This window comes from Talpa europaea (assembly GCF_964194135.1).
Source record: "Talpa europaea genome assembly, chromosome: 11".
Lineage (NCBI taxonomy): Eukaryota > Metazoa > Chordata > Mammalia > Eulipotyphla > Talpidae > Talpa > Talpa europaea.
The window spans coordinates 11,435,725-11,459,316 of NC_140078.1; the positions used below are offsets into that span (position 1 = coordinate 11,435,725).

At 46.5% G+C, this 23,592-nt stretch overlaps 1 protein-coding gene across 11 annotated transcripts in view; it reads left to right on the forward strand.

Annotated features, from left to right (window-relative positions):
• Positions 1–488: 488 nt before the first annotated feature.
• PTPRT (protein tyrosine phosphatase receptor type T) overlaps positions 489–23,592 on the forward strand; it is a gene marked incomplete at both ends in the record, with an annotated part of 916,214 nt that continues 893,110 nt past the window's right edge. For all 11 annotated transcript variants that reach the window (XM_084248172.1, XM_084248169.1, XM_084248173.1 and 8 more), the window contains one exon: positions 489–576. In XM_084248172.1, the coding sequence (XP_084104298.1) occupies positions 489–576 (88 nt within the window). The remainder of the gene's footprint in view (positions 577–23,592) is intronic.

The following is a 23,592-nucleotide window of genomic DNA, read 5'->3' on the forward strand; positions in this document are numbered from 1 at the left end:
TGGCGCGGCGCGGGGCGAGGAGCCGAGGACCCCGCGGGGCGCGCGGGCGCGGGCGCAGGGGTGCGGGGTGCCGGCGCGCGAGGGCGCGAGCGGCCCCGAGCCGGCCGGCCCCGGAGAGGGGGCGCGGGGGAGCCCGCGGGGCCGGGCGCGGGCGGGTGCGGGGCGCGGGCGTGCGCGCGGGGGTGTGTGCGCGGCCGAGGCGGAGCGCCCGGGCGGGCGCGGGCGACGGCGGCGGCGGCGTTAGGACTCGGGGGACACCGCCCCCCGCCCCCCGCGTCCCGCCCCCGCCCAGCCTCCCGCCTCAGTTCGCGCCGCGCCTCGGCTCCGAGCGCAGCGGCGCCGGCTCTGGGAGCCCAGCCGAGCCAGCCGGGGCGCCCAGCGGCGCGCACAGCCTGCGGTCGCGCCGGCGATGCGGGGCCGCCCCGCGCCCGCCCGAGTCCCGGCCCCGGGCCCCGCGGGAAGGGGCTGAGCCGCCCGCCGCCGCCCGGATGGCGAGCCTCGCCGCGCTCGCCCTCTGCCTGCTCCTGCGGCTGCAGCTGCCGCCGCTGCCCGGCGCCCGCGCGCAGAGCGCCGCAGGTGAGTGCGCCCGCCGGCCCCCCGCTCCCTCCCGGGGCGCCCCGCGCCCGCTGCGGGGCCCGCGGACAGAAAGTTGCGCGGCCCGGCGGGGGCGCGGGGCCCGGCGGCTGGAGCGCGGGTCCGGCCTCCAGGCTTGGGGAGCCGCGTCCCCGCGCGCCCCGGCCCGCGCGCCCGGCCCCGGCGCCCGCCCGCAGCCCGCGTTTGGCGAAGTTGGCCACTTCACTTTGCTGCCGGCCCCGGGCTGGAGTAACTTTCCGCGGCGGCTGCGAGCGGCTCCACTCGCTGCCTCCCACTTGTCGGAATCTGTCACTTGAGTGTTTGGGGCGGCGAGACGAGGAGCGGAGCGGCGGCGACGCCGGGGTGGGGTGATCGCTCCCCGGCCGCTTCGTGGGGAGCGCGCGCTTTTCGTGGGGAGCACCGGGCGCCGCAGGCCCGGGGCCGCCCGGGGGGCGGCGAGTCTCTGCACCCGGGGGGTGCGGGGAGCCCCAGACTCGCGCTGAACGCGCGGCGGCCCCACGCTGCGCCCCGGGCGAGCCGCCGAGGGCACCGGGGGTGTCTGTGTTGCCGACGACGCAGCAATACCTACTCCCCACCCCGTGGCCTCATCCGGAGTAAAATAGGCACCCCTTGGTAAGGCCCTTTTAGTGGAGTGACTTTGTCCCGGAGAGTGTCAGCTTCTGAAAAGTTTGGGGGACTCCTCTGCGGGGTTGACCCCGGCCAGGAGGTGAGCAGAGGCAGTTCCCCCGGGTGGGGACGCGCGGCCCTGCTAGGCCCCTCGTGGGACGTGGGCCTGCTCGGGAGGCCGCCACGAGCTGGTTTTTACGCGTCGCCCACCCCCACCGCAGGCCCCGAAAGACCAGGCGGTGGGGGCAGGACAGAGGGGCGGGAGGCGCGTGCAGGTAGGCGCCCAAGTTCAACATCACCTTGAAGTTTCTTAGCAGCGGCTGCTTTGGTGCAACCACGCTGAGCGGATCACAGGGACACACTGAGCTGAGCAAGTGGAGTGAGGAAGAAGCTCGTTTGAATTGCTGAGTAACAGGAGTGCCCAGATATTGAGAGAGAGAGAGAGAGAGAGAGAGAGAGACCTGTAAACCTGGGGTGCGGGAGTGTCACCTCCTTAATCACCTCCTCAATCTGAGGTTGAGAACTCCGGAGGGACATTCTCTTGGAGATGCACTGGGCTCTCCCTTGCTCCGCACTGACGTGGGACCCGAATATAGGATCCTGTGAAAGGGGCAGCTTGTTTGCGCGGCTGGCAAGTTAGGCACTAGGACACTCTTGAGGGGTGCGGCGCTGGAAGGTTGGATTAGACGGCTGGAGAGAAGAGATCGGCCGCTGGGCCATTCTAAAGAGGGTGCACTTTCTGGAGGGTGCGCGCTGGTTGTGCAGAATGAGGAGGGTAGGATGCTTGGGACAGTCCTGCGGCCCCGGGCATGGTTCTGTTGGCGTGCATTCTTGTTTAGTGTTCACTCCTCTGGCCGCCCTGTGCACATTAATAGTACTCACACTCACGTTCCTACGGCAAAGACATTCTGAAAAGATGACACCAGGGCTCTCGAACCCTTTTAGGAAACCGCAGGGGCTTGGGATGCTGTGACGACAGCCCGCCGGTTCCGGATGCTCCCGCCAGGTGGCGCCCGCCCACAACTGTTAAAATGCAAATCTGGTTGCTTTCATCTCAGGAATAGAACTTCTTTTCAATTTTAAAATGAGTAATGTGTTTATTCAGCAGCCTTTTGTTAAAACATTTAGAGAAGTGTGAGGAGCAAGCACCTTTTCTTTGTTTGCTCTTCGGAACACTTGGGAAGGAGAAGCAGTCCTGGAGTACAGTCTGGGAAGAAATTCTTTTGGTTCTACCTGAGCCAAACGCTTCTGCAAATCTGCTGTAGCTTGTACTTGGCAAGTGACTGCATTTGTTCCAAGGACGCCTTAAAACGAGGGGATTCACTTGTTTTGGAGATTTGGTGCATTGTAAGCCTCGCTCCGTTGTAAAAAAAAAATGGGCATTTTCTGTGTACTGTATCTACCCTGTTCTTTTTGGTTTCATGGTTACTGGACCATTTATTTAAATGAGGTGAACTTTTCCAGGTTTCCTTGTGCGTATCTCCATTTGTAGGTGCAGGAAGGCTGCAAATGTTGACTTTTTGAAAGGGCTGATCTTATTTAATTTCTGGAGGCAGACATTGTTGGATTCCAGATCTAGTGTAATTATGACAGTAGCTTGATTTCCTTTAAAGTATCTTATTTAAAACTTTTGGCAAGTTTGCGGAACTGATACATTTTAAAACTTAGTGGTGTGTTCTCTATCTCCTTTTAATCTGAAAATCCTCATTCTTGAAAACAATTTCAACTCAACTGGTTAAGCTGATATCCAAGATATAGTTGGGGTGATATTTTTGCTGGAACATGGGGGTCACTGTGTCCACAAGTCAATGGTGAAAGCTTGTTATCAAAAGGCAATTTCCTTCTTCCTTACTCTGGGATGTGTTTTATCAGCCAGAATGATTTTTCTCAGGAAAGATAATAAAAACTCATTTAAAATCAGCCTGTTAAGAGTGTGACAAAACATTTGGGTGGGGAGGGGGCGAGAGAGAAATAGTTAAATTAGTGGTTTGGGGGACCCTTCCTCCAGGTCCTTCTGGGTTTCAGCATCCTACCCTGAGAGCAAAAATGGATCTTCGAGGGGACTGTTTTGAAACCCCAATTGTTAGTGATGTAGCCATTTTACTGATAATCATTGCCAGGACCTCTGGGGAACTATTAGTGGTACAGTAACAAATTTTACTCTCTGTCCTGGATTGCTTGATTTGTTCTCTAATAAAGGAACAATTAATGTGCAAACCTGGTTTGGATTCTGTTTCAGCAACACAGTCACAGACACGTTCATAGGGAAAGCAGACCTTCTTGCTTACAATCCACTACCTTTCCCCTCGACTTCATTGCTTCAGGCTCATCCCCAGCACAGCTCCTGCAGCCTCCAGGCTGCCAGCTGAGACGCCGTCCGCTGTAGTAGCATAACTGTCACCTTTCAGAGCCATGATCACAGGACATTACAGCTTCGTTCTTCTAAGCACGGGATGCTCCCGTGACTCTGACAGCGTGTTGCTGTGGAAACAAGAGCAATGCCATGTAGGCGGTGGGCCCTTGATAAATATTTATTGATGATGATGAAGAGATGGTAGAGTCTCCTGGCAGCCCTGATGGGGCCTGAGAGTGTTGTTGTCTGAAGGCAGCCTGTTGTAGGGGAAAGCCTAGGAGTTCTGGAGTCCGAAGTACACCCTTTGAATCCTGCTGTACCAGCTTGGGCAAGTCATTTGCCTCCTCAGGTCTCCAGCTTCTCATCTGCAAACTGAGGATACTTGCAGCTGCCTGGCTGGATTTTATGAAGACGAAGTGAGATGACACGCAGAGTGGGTGCAGTGCCTTCTCCTAAAGGAGGGCCGTCTGTTCCTTGCCTCCATATTGGCCCAGGGGAACATGGGCCTTATGTTAAGCTATGAATTGACAATTGGAATGGCTGGGTTAAACATTTTTTTGGTTATTATTGTTTTTTTCTCTTTTTCCTTTTGGGAGGTTGATTCCCTGCATTTGCTTTTCAAAAGAGGTTTAAAATGAAAATCGATAACAGGTGACACCAAAGCTTTTGACTGTTCAGTGTTAGGAAGAGAATGTTCAGGTTGAGCCCATTTTACCTTCCGCACGAGAACTGTCTAAAGAGAAAGCTGGTGGTTGCCCGACCACAGGCTAGTGTTTAGATGCACCTTCTCTCCCTTCCTTCCTACCTCCCTGCCCGGTACTGTCTTCCTTGCCCCAGGACTCAGATCCTGCTCTGTGAGCATTGCTCACCTAACCTAGAAATCAAGTCCAGGCTCCTGTGGGGCAGTGAGGGGAAGATGCTGTGTGCAAGTTGGTAAACAAGCAAATAATATGTAAACACATAGAGGGCCATGGCATTCCAATAAACAAGGAAGCTATGAGATTAATGAAAACAAACCGTGGCCAACAATGGACTAGCATTTGCAAGCACATTACAGAATTGGGGCCAGGAGGCAGCACCATGTAGACAGTAAGAAACAGCTAGAGCATTTCCTGAAATCCTAGAAAATGGATGCAAATTGGTTTGGGGAGGAAAAATGCCAAGGAATTTTTTAGGGATGTGAGTAAGGGGACAGATGGACCAGGGTGGCCAGTTGGGGGTCATGGGCTGTGGCATTTGCTTTTATTACATGGAAGAGAGGAAATGAGCATGATGATGACATCTATTGATTAGCTATTGATGAGAGTTGCAGGTACAAAAGAGGACCAGGATCCTGAGGGACCTCCCACGGGAAGTCAGCTGTGAGCAATGGGAATTAATGTGTCAAGAAGGCAGAGCGGTGAAAGCGTACAGAGTCAGTGGGAAACAGTAGCCGATAGGCCTGTTTTATCCTGAAATATCAGCAATCTTTCAGTCACCTCCTCCTAGGTATTTATACAGCCAGGGCTGCTTGGAGACCCTGCCAGGTCCACCCTCACACTTGGGTGGGGGCGGGGAGCAGGGGATCCACATTGTTACAGACAATTTTTTTCACACCGGAATCAGGCCCTACATGGGTCTTTCCAATTTCTACACTATTCAGCTCAAAATTTTTGTTCGATGCTGTAGGGAGGAAAAATGGCAAAGGCTTCTTGGTAAGCAGCTTGGCAGTTTCTGGAAAAAGTTAAACATACATGTGCCTTAGGAGCCAGTCATCTCACTTCTAGGAAACTTCCCAACAGAAATGAAAACATATGTCCACACTAAGACACACGCATGAATGTTCACAGCAGCATTATTCATAGTAACCCCAACCTGGAAACGACCTAGATGTCCATCAGCTGGTGAGTCCATGCAGTGGGGGGCTACCTGCAATAAAAAGCAATGAACTATGATATATGCTGCCACATGGACGCATCTCCAAAAACATTTTGCTAAGCAAAGGAAGCCAGATGCCAAGACTATATATTATGCGAACTATCCAGAAGAGGAACATCTGTAGAGATTGAAAACTGATCAGTGGTTGCTTGGGGCTGGGTGTGGGAGCAGGGATTTATAGTGAGTGGGCACAAGAGAAAATGTTAGAGTGATAAAAAGATTTGAGAACTGGAAGGTGATGGTGGTTGTGTAACTAAGAACTTACTACAAATCATACTATCATGCACTTGCAGTGGGTGAAATGATATTGAATACAACAGTTAAAATTTTTATTTGAACATGGGCCGTGGTGTATCTGGATGTGTGTGTAAGCGCTGGGTCCTCAGTGTACTCGTGAAGTGACCTTGATAAATTCACTGCTCACTTTATTACTGCATCTGTAAAGTGGGTTCATGGTCATCTCCTGCTGCAGGAGCCAGCGGTAACTTCTCTAAGTTGCTAAGCTGGCTTCTAAAGCCGGTAAATGCATGATTACCCCTTATCTCTCGACACTTTCCAAAATGCTTTGTGGCATTGGCTATTTGCAGGGTGTTAATTTTGCTTGTTCCTATCCCCTCCGCTTTTTTAGGTTCTTCAGTCCATAAGTGAAACCAGGGATCTAACATTCCTTCTACCCTCCTAAGTTTGGCAACAATCAAAAAGTATAAGACTTTAACATTTTGATAAGGATCTGAGTTAGGGGGCTTCATTCATTGCTGAGTAGTGAACAGCCTTTCCGAGTGCTAATTTGGCCTCGTCTGTGAAAGCTGCAGGTGTGACTATCTCATACCTGCAGTGTTTTGGTAAGGCATGGCTTGGTGGGGGCAGAGGAGAGCCCATTCATTCACTCTTTTTCTCTTTAAGCCAAGGGTAAAAATGTAACAGAAGAGAAAATGCTCTCAGCTCAGGAGCAGATGCCAGGTATTTCGGCCCCTTAGTTTTCAGCAGCTTAAACAGAGGGGAGAAAACAGCTCCAAACCTGCACCCCAAGAGCTTTGCCCTGCCAGTCCATGTGCTGATCATAAAGGGGTCTGTGAACCTCAGACTTTCGTAGCATCCTGAGGCTTTGTCCTCCTCCGGGACCCGGGTCTCTTGTGTCCTAGCACCCTGGAGACTGTTTCCTCTCAAGGCTCCCTGACTTTGCAGTGCTCTCCTTTTGCCCCAGTGGTTCCAGAACTGGATCACAACTCACTTCCTTGGCCTTGCTGGGACTCATGGCTGGTGACATATTCGCCCCGTAAGGATGGTGCTGCATTTGTCTTTTGGGAACCAAGCATGAATGAATGGATTCATGTCAACAAGGAGAACATTCTAGAGCTTTTAATGTTTGATTATCATGAATGAGTGGCCTTGGATGATCTGGACTTGCTCTAATCAACTATCATTAGGGCTTATTTTTGGCTGCTGAAATGATCACAGATTGGGTAGTGGGAACTCTTCAGACCAGATATCTCAGAGCCTCTGCTCTCAGACACTTTGTGAGCATCCTCATGATTCTGTGCCAACAGGATCTTCAGCTCACCTCAGGCCTTGCTGTTCAAAACCTGTCGTCAGTTATTTTTTTAAAGAGCCCTGATCCCTTTGCAGGGAGGCATCAGAGTCCATGATGCATACCATGGTGTTTGATTTGAATGCGTTAGGGGAACAGAATCACACGGGGTCTGCTGGCCATGATAGGGATGGGAGAGGAAGCTGATGTAGACAGCAGGCGTTTCTCTTCAATTTTTTAAAAGTTGATTTGAGCATGCAACTTTATTAATGTCATTAAAAACGATTTGGTCACATTGTCTTATTAGAGGATAACTTATAAGTCTGTATCACCTTTCTTTCCCCCTAAGCATCTTGCACTTGGTCCGTAAGGGCCTGGGTCAGTTGACTGTCTCCTGCCAATGTTTCTTGGGCACCAGCTTTCTTACTAGGGAGCTAAGTTAGTCATTTTTTTTTTGTATGGAATGAGTGATCTCCCCAACTTTGCTGGCTTTATTGCACCATTTCTTCGGGTCAGGATGCCCGGGTGGCCCGCTGGGGTTCTCTTGTTTTGGATCTCTCTCAGGTGCAACCAAGGTGTTGGCTGGGGCCACAGTGAACTTACCTTGAAGGAGGAAGAATCAACTCCCAAACTTGCTTCATGGTTGTTGGGAGAATGGAGTTGCTGACCAGCGTGGGCTTGAGGACCTCAGGAGCTGTGGGCTCTACTTCAGGGGCCCCTGCCCGCTGGTGCCCCTCTATCACTGCATGACAGCTGGCTTCCTAGGGGAATGCATTGAGGAGGACAGAAGTCTGTCTTTTGTAAGCTAATTTTGGAGGTGACCTCTTGTCACTTTTGCCATTTGTCAGAAGGAGTCACTCTGTCTAGTCCAAGAGGGATGGAGTCACATGGGCATGTGGATACCAGCGAATGGAGAGAGGCATTGGGGATCATTTCTGGAGCTGCCTCCTGCAGGGAGCACAGCAATATATACATCTAGGAAACCCTGTATCTTGGAGAAGAATGCAGATATGACTTCTACAGTGTGTTCAAATCTTTCAATCTTTTTATTATTGTGGACGCCAGTGTCAAGCTTTTATTCTGTAAAGGTATTTGAATAGAGAGATTTATTGTCTCAGAATTGATGCAATCCAATTCTTTAAAAAGATAATCAGGAATGTCAGACAGCGAAAATGAGTTAATATGAAGATCCATCAGCAAACTTTTCTAATGTTACCCTAAATGTTGAAAGTGCGCTAATGTTTCCATGACTATAAAACCCTCACATGGGTTTCTATGTTCCACAAGAACCAATTTATAAGCAACATCAACAGAGGAAGACTATCACATGACTTAGCCAAAATTTAATCTTTTTTTAATTACATTTCTATATCCCAATTTTAAATTCATTACTTATTTTAGACCTTTTGATCCATTTCCAGAGCTTTTTAAAAATTGTCCCATAAAACTAATAGAGACTTAAGTTATAGCTATGGACATATTTAAGACTTAAGTTATAGCTATGGACATATGGACATGCATATAAGTGCATAAGTTATTATCTGGATTAAAGCCTGTCCCTCCTGCATGCTCAGTTTCAGTTGCGGTGGCAATAGTACAGTCACCACAGAAGAAATGCAGCTGCAGGAAACTGTGGTTGGGGCACACGAGCTTCTCCAGCAAAGGATGGTTTTTTCTGCATCCATGACCGACTGGACATTGTACTCCCTGGGGACACTCACCAGGAATTTACTTGTTTTCATGGGGAAGGTTGCAGGTATCACATTGTGCTTGTCTTGGCAGTATCTGTGTTAGGGAGGAGGGTCACAGGTTTATGCTGGTCTCTACCCAGGCCCTTTTTGACTCATCACTTCTACTCTGGAGAAGGGGGAAGTCAAGACACCATGAGCCTGCCCTCACTTGCCCTGGAGGAGTGTCTGTCTGGCCTCTACCTTCGGGGTCGCGGCTAGTTGAGCAGTTTCCCATCACTAGTTGTCACCCTCAGTCTTGCTGAGTCAGGCTGTGCAAGGTTGGGTGCCAGGAGCCCCTCCTGGTGTGAGGGAGGAGGGTTGTACTTTTCTTGGGCACCTACTGAGGGTGGCTGCTTGTGGTTCTGTGAACCTGCCCAGGGGCACCCACCTTTGTGGGTGTTCCAAGCTATTCGTGTCTAGTCCCTCTCCTGTTTCCAGAGCCAAAGCTCCTGAAGCTTTAACTGTTTTTTCCTTTTATTCAGTGAGTCTTCTGCCAAATATTTTCTTTAACTATCTCTTCACCTTTCGTATTATTTTTTCACCTTTTGTTATAGCAAATGCATGTATTGGAGTGGGAGGAGCAGGTTTTTTGGCCCAGAAACTTCAGAAAGCAAGACTTTAAGCCAAGATTCTAACTTGTCTCAAACTGGGTATGGAGTGGGAGAAATGATCAGTTGTTTTTGAAGGTGGGGGGTCATTATCAGTCCTTCACTGTATCTCAGCTGGCTCCAGTTCAGCTGGTTATCTTTCTCTAAGTAACATTCTCTATATAAAGCAAGGCCAAGTCTCTAAGTTGTTCTGCCTTGCGGCCATTCAAATTAGGTTTGCAGAAGAACTGTGGAAGCTCCTAGAAGAGGAAACTTTTCAACTACTGAGATGCTCAGCTCTAACATGCAAACACCTTAACTGAATGTACTCTTGCTTCAAACAGTCAAAAAACTTTTTTTTTTTTTGTATACTTATCAATGCAAATTTTCCATCCCAATTAAGCCTTTTAAATTTTCTGCTCAGAGGATTTGTGTTCCAAGTAGAAAATTATTTCTGGGACATGGCCCTTTGAACATCATTTTTGATGGAAGAGTGCAATTAACCTGAACAAATCTCGGAGTTCCAAGGTCACCATTGTCTGTTAAAGATGTACACATATTTAAAAACAGAATTTCTTAGTTTAACTTGGGATCGCTCTCCTTGCTGGCACTTTTTAGTAAAGGCTGATGAAGCAGAACTTTCTTATTGTATTGTCTTTACCTCTTCCCACATGTAAAACATGATGCATGCATCTAAATTCACTATTTGCAAAAGCATATTGTTATTGCTTTTACTTGAGAGTTGGCTTAGCAAGCATTGAAGCTTTTCTCAGCTTCATTCTCATTTTCTCTTACTTCAGCAACTGTCATTTACCCCTGGAAAGTTGCTGTCTCCCCATTCCACCTGGAACCCAATCGCCAGCATCCCAGATGTCTAATTTGGGGGCATCCGTTTGTGACCCATAGTATTTTGTGTTCAAACCTCAGGCATTTATTTTTTTTTTCTTTGGAGGGAGGTGTATGTTCAATTCCCTTTTGAAATCTTTAGTCCTAATCACTATTTTGACTCATGTGGAACACTCTAGTGATTATACCTTGAGTTCATCTCATCAGCTCAACCATCTTTTACTTTGTGTCAAGTCCAACTGGTTAAAGGCAGAGGGGCAGAGAGGATCAGTCCACTTGAAGCCGCTGTTCTCAGTAAAATTCTTGTGTTGTTTTGCTCATGGTTCCCCACATTGGCATTCAGATCTCTGACTAAAATCTGACTGTGACAATGAGCTCTTCATGTCTGTCCCACTTCTGACACCAGTGGCATAGTTTCAGATGGGTTACAGTTCATCTAGCAGAGATCGTGTGCTTGCACCCAAACTTTGATCCAGAGGAACAGGATGTAATGCTGGTGAGGTAACCACCGAAGCAGAAGCACAAGTGGTGGATCTTGGCCTGGCCTTTTCTGACCCCTTGGTGCCCTAGTGGGGTGAACAGTCACTAGTGACATTTTCGATATTGGCAGAATCCTGCTCAAACATAGAAGCAGCCCAATTTTTGCTTTGCCACTGCTCTTATAAGGCCTTGTGCTAAAAGCATGAGTATCCATTCAGGAATATTTGCAAACATTAAGCTCTGTGGTTCATGAACCAAATGCAGCATCTGCAAGATCACATCCTTTTCTGTGGGAAGAAATGAGAACCATTTTAGTGCCTATAACAAGAGCATATATACTTAAAGTCGAACTGTGTATGTTTATCTTGGTATAAAAAGGAGAATGGGAGGCCTCGCCTCTTAGACAAGGTATGGACAGAAATGGAACTGAATGGTAGAGAAAGAACATGGTAGAAAAAGGACAAGGTATAGAGTTCATTTCATCAGCTTGCGTTGGTAGATAAAGGACATTTTGGTTTTATCTGGTAATATCCTATTTCATGTGAAAGGGGGACATGCTTTAAGAAAATTTGTTAAGAGTAGTTGATAATTCCTGATAGAGAAGAACATAGGTGTTAATTACACTTCTCTTTGTAATATTTTTGCATTTAAATTATTTCCTTAAAAAGTGATACCCTTGGAGTTTAGGATTTGTTAGTGAAGTGCAAATGAGAGGGATTTTGAACATATGTACAGTTTTCTTCAATCATTCTTTCAAAAACAAATTTAGGTCTTATTTTCTATATAGAATGTCTTCTTTGAATGTCTGTAATGAAGATTACTTGGGGGAATTCTAAGATTTTGCATCTGGTTAGAAGGAGAGAAATAGAGAGCTGTGCCACAGACAGAGAGGTGTCTGAGTATAAGGAAATTGGGGCCTTGATGAATGGGCCTGAATAGGCACCAGAGTTTGTTCCCTTCTTAGACCCGCTTCTGTCTCGCTGGGCCTCTATGGAGGAAGAGCGGAGATTCTCCCTGTGGCTCTGGACTTACCTGAGGTTCCAGCAAGTTTATTGGAATCATGTTTCACGATCTTTTCGATGTTTGGGGGTGTTGTTATCCTGGACACCATCTTCCCATCTGTGACATGATCAGGTAATGACATCTTTGATTCTTAAGGAATGAAGTCCTAGGTCTCTGACTTCAGAATTTTGATTTCCTGAAAATAAAATCACTTGACATGTTTTATAGAGGGTAAGCATATTAAAAATCCATCCTTTCCCAATGGATCAGTTTTGTCAATCCGTAGTTTGCACTCATGGAATATGCCGCGAAATCCTCAAGTCTCAGAGATGAAACCCGCAGAATGTTTCCAGGATTGTTCATTTCAAACAGTGACTCCATCTGAACAGTGCAGATTAGAATATGACAGAAGGAATTTTCATTCTCCTGGGATGAAGATTTCTAAACCCCAAAGAGTTTACACAGAAGAGGAACATTTGGCTCACATCAGACTGGAAAGCAGAAAATACAAGGCGATGACAAGTCATTTGGTGAAGTGATGGATGATAGAGGAATAATAATAGGGAACCAGATTCAGAAGTTATGAAAATCACAGGTGCGTCAGGTATGTCTGCAGAGTAAGAAGGATCCAAACTGAATGCAAGGGGAATAAACACAGGAGAGGAAATGACAACCAAAGAGGGAACAGGAGCCCTGGTGTATACTTTAAATACTTATCATGAGTCAGACACGTTTCAAAGGTTTAACTAGCTGTCACTTAAGAGTCTTCAAAAACAGTTCTATGGTGAGGGTTCAATTGCCATACAAAATTTGGACCAGAGTGGCCAAGTATCAAGTCCAAGGTCACACAGCTGGTATGTGGTAGTGCCAGGGCTTACCCCCAAGCAAATTGAGGCTGGAATCTGTGTTTTTACCCCTGTTTTCTGCTCTGCTTCTGATTCACTTTGTGCTAGGTGCTGTGCTGAATTCACACTTAGGGGAAAAATTAGCCCTATTTGAAATTTCTGAGTGAAAAGCCTTCTTTCAGAATTTTAAATGAGAATTCCTTTGGGGGAGTTCTAAGGCTTCATTTAATTCCCATAAGGACCCATGAAGCAGGTATGATGATCCGAAGGCTGTGAAAAGAGACCTGACTTCATGGCGATACAAAGCCTGGGCCACTGCCACACTTGTGGTGCAGAGGCCAGATTCTTAACACCATGTGATGTCGAATGTCAGATTTCTATGGCAGGAAGAGGTGTGGGAGAGAGGGACAGTTGCCCTAAGAAAGAAACACATCTCTTCCCCTCGTAAGTCTCAAGTATCCTAGTCTTCCCAGAAGACCATTCACTGGGGAAGACCCTCACTTGTTTTGGAAAGAGGTTGAGCCCTTCGATGTGGCTGCTACCTACTGATTCCACATTGGAGACTCAGCAGATGAAGATTCCCTAACCCTCCCCCCCTCCCCGGAATGCATATGGGCTGGGGGTCAGCCTAGACTGTGGTCTTTGGACCGTTGGGTCTCCAGCAAGCACAGCATTTTAGGAAAACAACTTTTGGCTGGACATAGTTCACTGATTTCATTTAACCCACAGGGTAGCCACCCTGTGGATTTGAGAGAGGTGATTAGTAGTCCAGTTTTGCAAATGAGAGGCAGTAGCCTAGGTTGAACTGTCTGTGCAGGTAGGATGCAACAAGTGGCAAAGGTCAGAATTTCCTTTAAGAATCTCTGATTCTGAGGGAGGAGGGTCTGTGTCATTTTATCTCTGACTTTCCAAAGCTACCAAATACCTCCCCAGTAGGCTTTTTCACTGCGTGCATGATCTTCAGGAGTGTGTAAATATGTTTCTGCTCAGTTACAACCATTTTGAAGGCTGATCCCTAATAGAACCTTTTGGAGTTCTTGGGCATCTTTGTTGTGGAAACATGTCTGGTGCAGATGGGACCCACCTACTGTATGGTGTGAAACCACGTCCTGGCTAACAATGCAGGCTTTGATCTCAGGCATTGGGCTCCAGTCAATGCTGTGCTATTTATTACCATGTGACCTTGAATGAGTTACTTGAACCTTCTGCGCCTCAATGTTATCTGTGAAGTGAGGCTAACAAGAGTATCTTGCCTGTAGGGTGGTTGAGAGAAATCAGCGAGTTGATATATGTAAAGTGTTTAGTTTGGGTGCAGGTTTTTGGAAGATGCTCAGAAAGTGCTAGCTGTGCTTGGTGCAGGGCTGTGGCTGGAGCTCAGTGGATTGCAGGAGAACCTGGGGCGGCTTACCAGTGGTTCTGGGGAGTCTAGGATGAGGGTGTTCCCCAGGCTGTGGGATCTTCAGTGCTAAACCTGGAGGCAAACTAGGACCCATCAGTCACTCTCTTGCTTATCTCAGGCCACAAAGCTCAGTTTTGAGCAACCACATGACATGTGCACTGCAGGTTCCCACAAGTTACTTACACAGTTCCTATCTGTGTAATGCAAAAGAAGATCTGATGTATGACCTGCATTTTGCTGATGTTACTGGAGGAAGAAATAGAGTAGCATTTGTCAGTTTCTGAAAAGGCCCCACTGGAGGAGCGGTTTGGGGCCTGGGGTCTCTTGATTCTGAGAAGAGACAGAATTCAATTCCATTTCAGGAGACTTTAACAAAGGGTGTGCTTGGGGTTAAGAGAACCCCCAAGGGCCGTTGAGGTCCAGAGATTAGGAACAGTGTGGGAGGCGATTTACACCATTAGTTTGGAAGAAGGCAGGAGGTGAGAATCTTGCTTTTGGGGTTCTTTGTCCTGCTCTGAGTTCCAGGTGGCTGCTTGAGCTGCACATCTTTGTGATTGAGTGTAGCCCATGGGGATCCCTGGCAGGAGATCATATGGATCATATGGCAGTAGGAGAGGTGTTGGGTACTTATCCTTCTTCCTGCCTCACTCTCCTGCTATCACTGTACTCTTCAGTGAGGTCCCTGGGTCGGCATCCCTAGTGACCATCTTGAAAATGCATATTGTTGGGATCCATCCAGACCTACCGAATCATAAACTCAGGGGTTGTCGACATCTCTGTTCTGACAATGTGATGCTGATTGCATGTGACAATCCGAGAACCAGTGGTCTAGAGAGCAAAGACACACCGTGATCACCATGTAGGGCCTTTGGCCAATCATGTTCACTCTGGTATGGAGGTCAGTTTCCACATCAACCCAATGAGAGGGAGCTTTGCTTCCTCTATTTGTAATGCTTGATTCTCTTAGTCTTTAAAAGATTTTCATATGTTCTTACTTTCAAACTCTTTTCTATTAGAATTTAAGCTCCATGAGGGTTGGGACTTTGTTCTGTTCACTGCGGGGGCCCCCTGGCCTGCCATCATTCCTATACACAGTGGGTGCTGATTGTTGGAGGAGTGGATATCAAATGACTTCTCAGATCACTGTCAGCGGTTTTAGACTTGATTTGATGATTCTCTATTCTGTCTTATACAATAATGACTGGTTTATCTTAATGCTGTCAATCTGAAATCTCAACCTGTAATTTCATTTTTAAAGGAAAATAACAAATTTATGAATTAAGGAAAGAATACTTAAAGCAACTTCTGCACGGCACAAGCAATATGTCATACATTATCCCATTTAATCTTCATAAAGTCTCTGTGAAATTGGATCATTATAAAGAAACGCAATCTTAGGGAGGTTATGTAACATTCAAAGTCACACAGCTATTAACTAACTGGCCAAACCTAGATTTCAGTGGAGCCGAGGTCACTTCCAGTTTTGTTTCAGTTTCAAAGCTGTACAAAATTCAGAAGAATATACTGAATTGCAAAGATGGATTACATCATAAGAGAATAATTTTGTCTTGAAATAGGTTTTTTTTTTTTTTTTAAAGATTTATTTATTTGTTTGTTTGTTTGTACATACAAGCACTGGGTACAGTCAGAAGCGCGGGAGGGTGAGAGAATTCACCAGAGCCAGAGCGGGGAGCAGAGCAGGCAGAAGGACCGAAGTACACTGCTGAGGGGAGCAGCGGGCGGCAGGAGAGGTCTGCGCGCCATGTGGGACCCTCCTCCGGTGGCCGGGGAGCAGCCGGGGATTGAACCGGCGCTGCAGAGGCTGCGGGCAGCTTCGCAACCCAGCGCTCAACCGCTGCGCCACCAGGGAGGCCCTTGAAATAGGTTTTATTACGAGTCACTCAACCTGTTGGAAAGAGTATAGGCATTGAAGTCGAAAAGACCTTATTGCTTCTCGGCCTTTTGGCTAAGATCAAGTGCAAAAAGACCTGAGTCACAATCCTGGTCTTTGCCACTTACTGGTTGTGTCCTTGGGCAAGTTATTTTACCTTTCTGAGCCTAGATTCCCCATCTATTGATGGGGAAATAATTCCATCAGCTCAGCAGAGAAGTTGTGAGCATTTGAGGTTGATATAGGTGAAATACGTGATGAGTGAAAATAGCAGTAGCAATTGCTAAAATTTTTTTTTTAAATAATAAATTTTATTTTTATATTCCCCATACAATTGCAGCCCCCCCATTCTGACCCCAATCCCTCCCCTCCCGCCCCAATTTTTTGCAAATCGGTAATTCATGTATGAATCTTGATAAGTCTCAATTCAATAGGGCACTTAATTTCATTGTTAAGTGGTAACTTCCACTGTATATCAGATGCATATTAGACATGCAGATACATGTTTACATATGTTGATGGGCGGGCAGGTGAGGTTTATATGGGAACAGTAAATGGTAGATGTGCCCTAGATGCCACGTGGAAGTGCCTTTCTACTCCAGATTCTCCAACTATTTAAAGACTGAGCTTCCAGCATGCTGGGAAGAAGCTGGCATCTCTGGGTTACAAACAGACATTAAACTCACATGAAGCTCTTGTCCTTTCTCATGGGGAGAGTTCCGGACTCTCATCCAGTGGCTGTGGCTCTTACTTTACATACAATTCTAACAAGTTTGTGTTTGATTTCCAATCAAATGCAAAGGGTTTCCAAGGAAGAAGACAGGCTGCTTCCAGGAGGCCTGTGTGCTGTCGTGATAAATAAAAGGAGTGGTGGCCTGATTGCCAGAGAAGAGGCGGAAAACTATAAGAAGCAGCACTTCTTATAGGGATTCCATAAACTGAGTAGCTGGAGCTGCCAGGCACGTAGGAGGAGAGGCTACTATCCTCAGAGGGCCCCACGGCTCCCACCTTATTTCTGAAGATGCAATGGCAGTTATGACATGATGTCAGGAGACAAAAATAGGTATGGCTTTCAAATACAATCACTGATCTTTTTATGGATAACCTTGAGTTATAGGAAAAGGCTAAATTAGTTTCTTTGCTCTCGATGATTTTGTTTATAATGCTTTATATCATTCCATTTGAATCCTTGCTCTTTGTCAGTGCCACAACCCTTCTGTAGACAGCAGGCTAAATGTTAGATGCACTGAAGAACCTACCAAAGGATACACAGGGACTGAAGATTGGGGCAAAGCCTGAGTCCTGTTTTTAGATTTTGAACCTGGGGTGCACACCGTATCCCCATTCACTCACGTAGAGGGAAGGGAAGTTTGTGCAACATTTTTAAAGTCTTTGCAGATACAGCTCTTCAGTGCACAGTGTTTAGCATGATGCCTTCAACCACGAACTCTGGATTCAAGTACCTGGAGTAGTAAATTGAATTAAAGAGCAAGTCTCAGCTTTCTGGAATGCTCTGTTAGCATAAAAGCAAATTTCCTTAGGCATAGCTCGAATGAAGGGGACAAGCAGGTAGGAGGAAATTCATAAGCAGGAGCATAGGGGAGCGGGCAGAGGTTGAGCAGCAGCCAGGGCTGCGTGGGACTGGCCCATGGTCTGCAGCATGGCTGAGCTATTCTGCATGTGCTTCCTTGGGGGAGTTTGCTGCTTCTCTCCTTCCTCTGGTTCCTTTGATTTTGTTTGACCTGACTCTTCAGGGGAGCAAATTTATAGCCTAAGGCTTATAGTTAAAAATAACTTTTATTTACTTTGAGAATTTCATACTAGCATGGGGAAAACGACTGTGGAATAGAGATTGTGATATTAAATAATGAGACGGTGCTACCTAAGGCCCCACCACTTTCTTTCTCAGATGTCCATCTTATCCAAATGATCTAGGGAAGGTCCCGGCTCAGAAACACCTGATTGTGTTCCAGCTGACGGGCAGGCCAGGCTGAGTGCTATCATCCCTTTCTCCAAGACCCAGAGGTGGCGTGCCATGGTTTGATTTTCCTCTTTGTCACTCTCATCAAAGGGGAAGATTTGGCAAATGATTCCCCTTTGTGGGAGAAAAGGGATCGAGATTGGTATAATGGCATGGTTCTTTGAAAAAAAATCAATGTCTAATCTGTTCTTTTAAATTTGTGAAAACTTAGCATAATGCAATTGGAGGTATGCAGAGAGTTGACAAGACTTCTGGATTTGGATGACTTGAGAAATTCAAGTGGAAATGGACCCTATGTTGTTAGTTAACTCTTACTGCCTAATAAAGTTAATCGCTTAAAACAACATTTACTAGACTGCATAAGCCACTTAAAACTACATTTATTATCTCGTAGCTTTGTGGGACAGGATTCTGGGCACAGCTGAGCTGAGTCCTCTGACTCTGTCTCTTGCCAGACTGCCATTCAGATGCTAGAGCTGTGGTCTCATTTGAAGGCTCTGGTGGGGATGGATCTGCTTTCAAGCTTGCATCATTTTGGCAGCACCGAGTTTCTTGCAGGCTGCTGGACAGAGGAGGCTGTTTGCCTCAAGCCATTCTTAGTGCCTTTCCAACATAGTGGTCTGTTTTATCTCCCTAGCAAGGGAGAGGGCCTGTGAGCATGGTAGATATGACCATCTAATCACATAAATTATATCCTTTCACCATCACAGTATCTGTTGGTTAGAAGCCAGTCACTAGTCTAGTCCACACTCAAGGGGGAGAGGATTACATATGGGCAGGAGAACCAGGAGATGTGGACTTTTGGGGCATCTTAGAGTCTGTCTGCTATAGACCCACATCTCAATGTCTGCCTGCCTCCCCCTCCCCCCTTTGCATTCAGTCAAGACACAAAGAGCATTGCTTTCATGGGTATTAGAGGTGTTGAAATTAACTGAGACTGAAATAGAGGGGTGAAAAATTCTGACTGGATTTAATCTGGTTACTTATTTACCTTGATTGACTTGTCTGGAGTCTTGGAGAGCACTTGAATTACATCATCTCTTGTCACTGTAAACACTTAAGTGGGCAGAGGTGGGAACCAAAATTTAGAAACGACCTTGAAGCTTGTCCAAGTTCACAAGGGTTGAGGCCCATGGTTTTGTAAGAGGTCAGAAGGTATCTACAGGGTAAGCTTTATTTTTTTTTTTAAGATTTATTTATTTATACAGGCACTGGGTACAGTCAGAAGCTGGGAGGGTGAGAGGATTCACCAGAGCCAGAGCGTGGAACGGAACAGGCAGACCGATGAAATACACTGCTGAGAGGAGCAGTGGGCATGGCAGGAGAGGTCTGCGTGCCATGTAGGACCCTTGCCGGCTGGGGATCAAACTGGTGCAGCCTAGCGCTCAACCGCTGCACCACCAGGGGAGGCCCTACAGGGTAAACTTTACTGGAGTTGACTCACATGGAGGCACTCCCTCCCTGCAGTTCAGGGTCAGTGGAGCTGGGCCACTGGGCCAAATTGAAGGTCATGGTGTCAGGTACTGTCCATGAGACATGGAAGGTTAGGCGAGGCTCTTGAGCGATACTGGAAGTCAAGATTCAGAAAGGGCTGTCAGAGAAACTCAGCAAAGCCTGAAGGTGCCAAGTCCCAGAGAACCTTCCCTCTCCTCTGGGGAAAATCTGCATTAACCCATCATTTGTTCTTGCCCTCCCCAACCTCCCCAACCTCCCTACCCAGTACTGAATTCAGATTTTACGAAAGCAGTCGAAGCCATCATACCCTGATGTCTGCCAACCACGGAGCCAGTTTTTTCTCTAGTGCCACTTTTGTCTGAACAGCCGTGATGGACTTTTTCCCCCCTCAGTTTTCTCTTCTATTATCAAAATAAGTGGAAAATGGAGATGTGAAAGCGCCAGTGCCTGAGAAAACAGGCCTGAGGCAGCGATGGAGCCTGTGAGATGTGCGTACAGTGTTGACTGTTTAGCTTCAATTTGTCACTGGTCAGATGACTTCTATTGTGAAAAGGGAATAAAATGAAAGAACACATATGAACTGCTGGAAATGAGGAAATCTTTAAAGTTATGGATTGAGAATCAACACTAAAGGAAGAAAAACCTTCAGTGTTTCAAATACAGAGAGAAATCAACAGATCCATAGAGTTTTCGATGGGAAGACGTTTTGCTCCAGACTCCTTAATCAAGAGCGCCGTGTTCAGTCCTATTGACACATTTTTCAAGGAAGTTGATGACACCATCAGAATCGCCACACAACTGCCAGAGCAATTCTTTAAAATCATAAATCAAACTGTGTTTCTCCTCTCTTTCAAATCACTCCATTTGCACTTAGAATAAATAAGGCTCCGAACCCAAATTGCTGCTTCTTGCTGTGAGATCTGGTTCCTCGCTGTGTCTTTCATCCTGTTTCTTATTGTTACTCCACTGAGTCTTGCTTAGGGACCTGCACACTTCATCCCACGGGTCAAGTCTGCTCTGTTGCCTGTTTCTTCTTTGAACTGTGACCTAAGAATGGCTTTAAAAATCAACAGAAGAAGAGTACTTTGTCACACATGAAGATTATATGAAATTCACATTTTGATGTCCTTAGGAAAAGTTGAATTACAGCACAGCTCTGCCCATATTCATTCCCATATGGCTTATGATTACTTTCATGCTACAAGAGTGGGGTGGAATAATTGCAGTGGAAACTGAATGCCCTGAAGGCTAACATCATTGCAATTCAGCCTTTAAAGACAAGATTCACTCACTCTGGCTCTAGCTACATTGGGCTTCCTTTCCTTCTCTGATAGTCAAAGCCTGTGTCTACCCCAGGGTCTTTGCACCTGCTACGGTCTCTTCTCGAGATGCTCCATGTTTTCAGCCCCTAAAACATTTAAAATTTTACATTTTAAACATTCAAATTTTACTCCTTCACTTTCTGTCCACTTTTGCTTGAATATGTTGACATGTAAATTGCATCAGCTATTTCAAAGTATTTTTTTACTTACTAGTTTATATCTCCCATGTGAACATAAATTTTTGGAAGAATCAGTCCTGTCTCACTACTCAGAAAGAACCAGGCATGGTCAAGGTGCTTTATACATGTTTGTTGATCGACTGTATGAAAGAATAGAAATCCATGCTGATTTTCCAGCTCTGCCCTCTGTTATATCTATGCCAGCACATCCTTCCCCCCAGCAACAAGCTCATATTCTCCATTATGCAAATGTGATTTTCCCTAAATTGAGATAACTGAAATTTAAGATAAGATACCAGAAAATTAAACTTACTTTGTTGTGATTTAATTTTTAAAAATATTTTATACAATCCTGGGTCATTGAGAGTACAGTGTGTGACAGTAAAATCATGGTATGAATGAAACACATACTATAATGAAGATTTCATCTTTTTAAAAAACTTTCTCCTATAGCCACCCTTCTCCACTTCACCCATAGAGCTTGTCAGAATCTGTGTATTACAAATTTCAACATTTCCATTTGTGACTAATTTTTAGGAACACATTTTCTCAAAGTGAAGCAGAGACATGGATGTTTATTTCTCATCTTCCCCCATGCCCCTGCCAAGGACTCAATCGTGAGTTAGGTGCACAGCGCTGGCCAGCCTGGAGTGACTTTTCCCTGGACCCCAGAGGAGCAGAAGCCACAGATCATCACATCACGCAAGCTACTGCCCTTCTTGACCTCATGGTGGCACTGCACGGATCATGCCCAACTTGGATGCCGTCAAGGGCAAGTGTGATTTGTACTGTTGAGTGCAATGTCAAAAAGCAAGCACTCTGTCCATTGGAGTGTTGATCACAGATATTTGTTGTGGATACTCAAAAGCTGCTGAGCAGCTAAGAGGCTGCTATTTCATGGCCAATCTTAGTGGACATGGCTGGCAGGGCAGCCTGGCTGCTATTAGAGATAAGGTCTTCCTTCTTGCCCTCACTCAGAGAGGCTGAGTTCCCTCTTTGGTTTGGCCATTGGAACTGCAGAGGGAGGTTGTGGTGGGGGAGACACAAAGGGCCATCCTTGTCTTCAAGTTGCTCACTCTCTGGTTTGGGACACAGACTGGCATGGGCATGTTGGCAGTCCCCAAACAGAGAAGGTAGACAGAGGACACTGCTGCAAAGGGCAGCCTGGGAGACAGCTTACTTGGCTGGTGCCAGGGATGGTTCCTGGCAGAAAGCGATGCTTGACTGTAGAGCAGTAGTGTGGGAGGATATAGAGGGGTGGGGGAGCTGGCTGGGCTGAGCCAATGCCTGGCTGGTCACTATGAAAAGTCAAGCCCTTTGGGGTGATTGGAGCCACTTCGGGGCCACTGAGCTGGTGTGGTGGGAGGAAAGGGAGGGGGTGATAAGCAGCCACAGATCCCATTTGAAGACTTGACTCTTCGCTGACTTTGTAGTCAAGGCCCATGGAGACCTTCTGTCCTCTGTCTGCAGGGAGATGATGTTCTATTTACCAGGGATCACTGAGATCGTTTTGGGCCTTGCTAGTCATGTGCTTCAGTGACTTGGGGGAGGGGGGGGCGGCACAGAAAAGCTTTTGCTTCTGCGGAAAGCTGTCCCATTCTTGCCTTTTGCGCTGTTGATAACAGAACAAGGGTTTTGGAGTCAGACACTGGCTTTGCTGCTGCAACATTTTTGATCCTGGGAAGTTGCTTATTCTAGCTCTGCCTCTGTAAAACAGGCATAATTATAAAACACACCTCATAGATGGTACTTAGATTTAAGGCCAGTAACACCTATATGAAGCACATGGTCAGTGACCCTTTGCTACTTCTGTTAGTATTTAATTTATCTCCTTCTCAATCCATCAAATGACATGCTGTGAAAAGTTTCACTCTTGCCACCAAGTGTCAGTTGTGGAATAAAATTAACAAGTAACAATTGCAGTCTGTCTTTCCTTTTGGTTTATTCTACAGCTCTCCCTCCCCCTCCATGTCTCCCATGCTTGTTTAATTACATCTTCCTGCTTCCTGCCTTCCAGTTTCAAAGGCAGGAATCACCGTATTAGCATGGTAATGTCCCACTAATAATCTGCCGAGTCTATGTAAATAAGGAACATCTGTGCCATATTTATGGCCCATAAAACACAGTTATATCCTACAATGTTGTTCTAATCCCAAGTAGGTCATTTTGATGAAACCAGGATCGGGAGACCCTCCTGGGGCCCTCTGCTCTGTTCGCCATGGTCTGTGCCAGCCAGCCCAGATGGGAACGGGCAGTGCCACATGGCAGTTGGTGAAAATTGGGCTCCTGAGGGTATTTTTTGCCCATCAGAGCAAAAAATGAGTTGTCTTTTTGCAGGAAAAATGGGCTAAAGGTGCTTTTTATCAAGAACAGCCAGTTTTCTGCAGTGTGCATGGGCTTAAATGCTCTCTGTACTTGCAGGGGGAATTTTAAATCCCAGCTCGGTTTCTTAACATTGGGTGCACCGTGTGTTTCAAGAGTTACCATTTTTGCCTGGGTGTCCAGGAAACTCTGAGTTAGATTTCTAGCCCATCCTAATCATCATGTAAGATGCCTCACTGGATGATTTCTCTCACACCTGTCTTTCCTGAACTTGGTCTTCATTTTCTTTATTCTGCCTTCCGTACTGATTTTCTCATTGGATTGTATGTGTATTTATAAGCTAACTTGTACAGCCTTTAATGAACATGTCAGGGTAACATTAAGTTCTTTCTTCTCATCATTTGTTATGTTCTTAAAGTCTGCAAATTCATTTACATGATTAGCTAAGATAAACAGAGCAGACTGCTTTATGCCCAAGTCCCATTCAGTGTTGTGTGTACAGTGTACAAAGGACTTACAAACTGTTTCTACAGAGGGTCAGAGAAGCAGAGACAG